General features: G+C 40.0%; 1 protein-coding gene across 1 annotated transcript in view; it reads left to right on the plus strand.

The window, feature by feature from the left end:
- auh (AU RNA binding protein/enoyl-CoA hydratase) overlaps positions 1–5,199 on the plus strand; it is a 47,822-nt gene extending 42,623 nt beyond the window's left edge. The window contains exons 7-10 of the mRNA XM_065240641.2: positions 2,863–3,050; positions 3,576–3,626; positions 4,471–4,518; positions 4,744–5,199. Coding sequence (XP_065096713.1) covers positions 2,863–3,050; positions 3,576–3,626; positions 4,471–4,518; positions 4,744–4,821 — 365 coding nt within the window. The 3' untranslated portion in view covers positions 4,822–5,199. The remainder of the gene's footprint in view (positions 1–2,862; positions 3,051–3,575; positions 3,627–4,470; positions 4,519–4,743) is intronic.
- Positions 5,200–6,000: the final 801 nt, after the last annotated feature.

Raw genomic sequence — 6,000 nt, forward strand, 5'->3', positions numbered from 1 at the left:
AGAGATCCTATTCAGAGCGATCTTTAAAACAGACACGGACATGCAGCAGCTTGCCATAGGGCAATACTTCCGGTTTTAAAAAGTTGCGGAAGGGCGCCACCTGGTGGATAATAGCGGTATTGCGGAAAGACGGAAAATCTCGTCATTGGCGGGGAAGCGTTTTCTCTTAATTGACGAGATATCTCGTCAATGGCGGGGAAAGAGTTAACAATACGACTGTAATTTAAAGGTAGAAATATACAAATTTGTTATAAGGAAGGATTTATCAGCCGCAGTTTAGATTCTGATGCCCGTTTACTGTGTTGTATACGGTAATTTAGGTGAGTTACGTTTGAAAAGTCCAACACTCAACAAAGCTTATTTTTTATCATATAACTGTGGTATTTAACATTACGTGAATGTAAAAGCGACCTCACAAGCACAATCAAAATATACAAAGTTATTGAGAAGGATTTATTAGCCGCAGTTTAGATTCTGATGCGCGCTTACTGTGTTGTATACGGTAATTTAGTCACGTCGAGTTTTGTTTCTACTTTAATATACGTATTGTCATTTATGTGTATCATATTTAGCACCCAGAATATTTTGTGGCTCAAACATATTTGCGTTCGGCTGCCATTTTTATCAAATTAATGTTTTTAAAACATTTGCCCACATGTAATGACGGGGAATGAAGCCGTCCAATCATAGCATCTCGTTTGGCTCTCAGCGAAGGCGGTCGCATTTTATCTCCTCTCCTCCCCGTAACCTTCCCTGCTTTGCTCCTATCGTGTTGTATAGTTTTGTGTCTTAACTTTGAGAGACTCTCTCCGCACTGCTCTTGAAAACTAAAAATCATGGATTTGATCAACTGGTCTCTCAACGCAATTGACACCATATTCTCGACGAGCAGCTTGGGTTCGGGGGAACCTGTCTGCCCTGCCGGAACGTTCGCTGCTGGCTACACGATGGACCCATGGGAGAAGTGGCGGGTCGTGTGTCTGGCGGCTCTTTCCGTGGAGGACATTGAAGATATCTATCTATTCGGAATCATGATAACCTGGGGTTTGCTGAATGGATTGTGCTTTGCCCTGGTTTATCGAGAAATTAAGAAGACGGTGACAGCTGCCAAAAGTCCAAAAAAGCTGCCCGGGATGATTGAAGCGGTGGGCAGAGCGGTCAGCGCTCAGGCTGGGACTATTAACCGCATTTTGGATAACAACTTAGAAATGACCCGCAATATGGATACCATCAAGGAGATGCAAACGGATTTGAAAAACATCAAGGAGATGTTAATGGATTTGAAAAAACTGATGGACCAGAATGGACTAAGAGAGTAGTTGTGTAAAGGAATGCGGCTACTCGCCCCAAGACCAAATAATTGCAATCTTATCTGCTTTCGGCCCCCTTATCCAGCACTGGCCTCGGCCAAGGCCGCTGCTGGAACAACAACTCCCTCGGAAGAGCACTGCAGCGAGACATCTCTTGCATTACCTACCCCCTCTCCCACAGACACCTGATGATTGTTGACTCTGTTTGGACCTAATCAAGGTTGTCTCCATGGCAATTGCTGTGTTAACGCTTTAACAACCTGCGGACTGAGGCACCGAGATTTGGGATGCCGGGCAAAGCGACTCTCTCAAGGCCTACACACACACGAACTCTTACACACACACATATTTATATGCAATCACCACCCAGTACCCAAATCCCTCGCCTTCGCAGCTTTGTACCCCTCAGCGGGACAGACGGGTCTGTGACCAGCGCCTAACATGGCTGCAGGACCGGATGGCTGCTGGCCTTGCTGGGCTATCTCTACCCCCATTCCTTACCTAACGTGTTGCAAGTTTTTTGTGTTGTTCATGTTGTAAGGTGTACTATGTGCTTATGTTGCTGAGGTGTTTTTTCCCTGTTCCCAGACTGTACTCCCTTTGGAGCATAGTCTGGGGGTTTGTTTTTTTAACCTACCCTCCCTCATGTAATGCTGTATTTCTTCCTAATGCCCTGTCAACCTGTTCTGTCTACCCCTTGTCAGTTTATGTATTGTATGTATGGACAGGTTGATGGATAATTTCACTGGTACTTGTACCATGTGACAATAAAGTGCTTGATTGATTGATTGATTGATAGCAGTGGGGTTTACGTCCAGGTCTTCAATGCGGCCCGCCCCTTCAAACGAACCATTTCTCCAGAGAGCCACTAATCCATGTTACAAAATAGCCTATTACTTATTGTTTTTGATGTTTTTTAATGTAAAAACCACGCGGACATCATAAGTAGACATCAGGCAACAGTATAAAACAATAAAATCGACAAATTCACCGCCCCTTTAAGCTCCCCATATTTGTACAACTATGGTGAGCATTGATTTGTTAGTTTAATTAGCTGCTAAATAGTCTTGAATAGCAAATTTCACTTCCAGAAAACAACAATAAATATATAAAGCACAAAACAAGTGATTAAAAGTAGGATCATAATAAACCTTTTGACGTTTGACTGTAAAACTGCTTTAAAACCATATGATTTGCAAATAACATAATACAAACAATGAATTATAAGTAGTTCGTCATAAAAATGCAAAAAATCCGGCCAAGTTCATAAATCCCTCTTACAAATCATAGAGGAGGAGAACCCCCCCCCCCATTTTCAGAAACAAATTCTAAGCCCTTTTCTTGGTTTCCAAGAAAAGCACACAAGAGAAGTAATCATGAATAAAAGTCTGTGTATACAGTACAATTTTATTTGGCTTTTGAAACATTATTTGAAATATGCAGCTAAGAAATAACTTCTGTTTATTTTTTTGGAAGAGTAATACAATTCTGAACCATTGGCTTGACTGGACTAGTAAAAAAATCCTTATTTGTTTTCTCTCTTTGTGTATAGGGGGAACTCAGCGTCTGCCACGAACTGTTGGAGTCTCTGTAGCTAAAGAACTGATATTCGCAGCACGAGTGCTTGATGGTGTGGAGGCTAGGAGACTTGGTCTAGTGAATCATGCTGTAGAGCAGAATGAGAGCGGAGATGGTGCTTACCTACAAGCTCTGGATCTGGCCCGGGAATTTAACTCTCAGGTACTGTATAACTATAGCCATTTGTTAGTTCTTTTAGCATGTACTTGTGTGAACCATACCCGAGTACATTTAACTCCAAAGTACAGTTGCGCTTTGCAGAGTTGGTCTCGGGTACCGTTTTCTTTAATTCGAGGGTGGGGCATGTGCGCCATAATGGGAAACTTCATCTGTAAAACACTCTTATATGCGCAGCACAAATATGTACAACCGCGTGTCAACCCATGCCAAATATCCCAGATAACTCCAGTTTGACATCATGCGTGCTGTGCACACTGACCGATTTATGACATTTATGAGCAGTCACGAGAGTGATTGGAGAGCAGACTGCCCATAATATGCTTTTAAATCTCTCGCGGTTATATTATGTCATTATATATAAATACACACACATGCATGTATATATTTAAGAAATATTTACGTGTGTATATACAATGTTTACAGCATATTACAAAAGATTTATTGGAACTAGAAAAGTATTAAAGTATGCCCTGCTCATGATGAAACATTGTGATTGTTTCTTCTCAGGGACCAATTGCAATCAGAATGGCAAAGCTGGCAATCAATCAGGGTATAGAGGTATGGTTACACATTTTACTATCTTTGTTATCTTTGTTTGGTCAAACATAGTCAGGTCTTGTGGCTTACTTTTGTCAGAACTTGTTAAATTTTAATTAGACAATGATATTAGCTTTACTCCTGGAACTCACCGTTCACAAGCCTGGCTGCATCAGATGAGAGTACACAGTTGCTGTAATCAGAACTGAAAACTGAAAACGTTAGACACGACCATAGATTTCAGATGCTTGAACTTGCTTTACAAACAAAATCAAATCAAATAATCCACTTTAAATAACATTGGCAACTAAACACATTAACATGTCACACTAACAAAGCCCCGCCCACAGACACTGAATGACTTCCTAACTTTAAGCAAAAGCTTTTCTTAATGTGTTGGTTAGCATGTTGTACCACTAATGAGGGTAAAGATACTATGGTGCCAGAATGTATTCACAGGAATCAGATCTATTTTTAACCGAAAGCAGTCACTAATTTGCATTTAAAGTATACAAATGAAAGCAGAATTTTTTTGCCCCCGGCCAAATAAGGGCATTTTGCACATGCTATAGGAAATGATCTGTGGGATATTTTGAGCTGAAACTTCACAGACACATTCCAGGCACACCTGACACTTAAATTACATGATGTAAAAATGGGCATTATTTTGTCCCTTTAACAGCATCATAATTTTGGGAACAAAAAATATTTTTTGTTATTATTTACATTTATTTGACTTGTACTTTAATTGAAAGTGTGTGAATATAGCGGAGACTTCTTTCTATTGTTATGGTAATTTTGTGGCTGATGTAATCATTTTGGTGTAAATTTGAAAACTAATGATGCAAATGTTTATATGTTCTAGGTGGATTTAGTGACAGGATTAGCTATTGAAGAGGCATGTTATGCTCAGGTATGTTTACACACTGACTTTGGTTTTAAAATATTATTCAACAACATTTTGAGGAAATAATAGCTAATATTTTTCATAATTGCAGTCTTGTGTCTGTCATTTTGTGTGTTAACAGTAGCAATTCACAATTTGACTGCTGGCCTACATCGGTTAGAACATCACTATTTTTAGTTCTAAAGACAGCACACCAATGTTCCACTGATATGGCCCTTTGTTGTGTCCTAGGTGATTCCAACAAAAGACAGACTGGAAGGTTTGGCGGCATTCAAAGAGAAGCGTCTTCCGCGTTACAAGGGCGAGTAACATTGGACTATCAAATGCAATTACAAACTGCTGCTTTCCAGATTGCCTTTTACTGTCATTCACTGTTGTAAAGAATGTTACATACCAATTGATGGACTGTTGCCAGGCCTGATGATTGAAAAATCTGTTGGGATTTCAGCTAAAATGTATGAATAGCAGGCTTTAAAGATAAATGCTGTTCTTTTGTCTGTAGATAATTGTCTGTGTGGTATGTACTTTTTCTTTTTGGGGGGGGGGGATTTTCCTGTGAGTGTCAGCTTTTTACTTTTCTGTTCTATATGTCTGTACATTCACTGATTTGCCATAAAATGTAATCTGATCCTCATCTAAGTCACAACAATAGACAAACACAATGTGTAAAAGCTGACACACAAAATATTCGAGTTTCCTTTGTCCTTTTTTTTAAATGCCCATTACACATTCACAGTGCTGGAGGAAAATGTAAGTGAGCCCTTGGATTTAATAGCTTGTTGAATCTACTTTGGCAGCAATTAGTTTTTGGCAGCGCTTTCAATAGTTCTGAATCAGACCTGCAGATCGTTCAGAAGGAATTTTTGCCTATTCCTCTTTACAAAACTGGTTCAACTCAGACATTTGTAAGATTTCTGGTGTAAACCGCTCTCTTCAGGTCATTCCACAGGTTAAGGTCTGGGCTTTGACTAGGCCACTCTAAATTGTGCATTTTGTTTTCCTTTAGCCGGTCTGTGGTGGATTTACTTGCTTATGGTCATTGTCCTGCTGCATCAACCAATTTTTACTGAGCTTCAACTGGTGGACAGCCACCCTGACATTATCCTGTGTGATATTTTGTTAAACTTGGGAATTAATTTTCCCCTCAATGATGGCAAGTGCGCCAGGCCCTGAGGCATCAAAGCATGCCCAAATCATGATGTTCCCTCCACCATGCTTTACTTTTGGGATCTTGCTTATTGTTGGTAAGCTGTGCCCTTTTGCGCCATAGTATTTTTTTTCTGAACAATTCAACTTTTGTTTCATCAGTTCATAAAATATTTTCCCAATAGCACTGGGTTTTTCCAAGATGCTCTTTTGCAAACTTCAGGCTCATAGCAATTTTATTTGGGAGAGCAGCAGCTTCCTCTGTGGTTTTCTGCCATAGACACTGTGCCTTTTCAAACAATTGCGTATGGTAGATTCATGAACAGAGATGTTAGCAAGTTC

The sequence above is a fragment of the Paramisgurnus dabryanus genome, chromosome 10 (genome assembly GCF_030506205.2).
Source record: "Paramisgurnus dabryanus chromosome 10, PD_genome_1.1, whole genome shotgun sequence".
Taxonomy (NCBI): Eukaryota; Metazoa; Chordata; class Actinopteri; order Cypriniformes; family Cobitidae; genus Paramisgurnus; species Paramisgurnus dabryanus.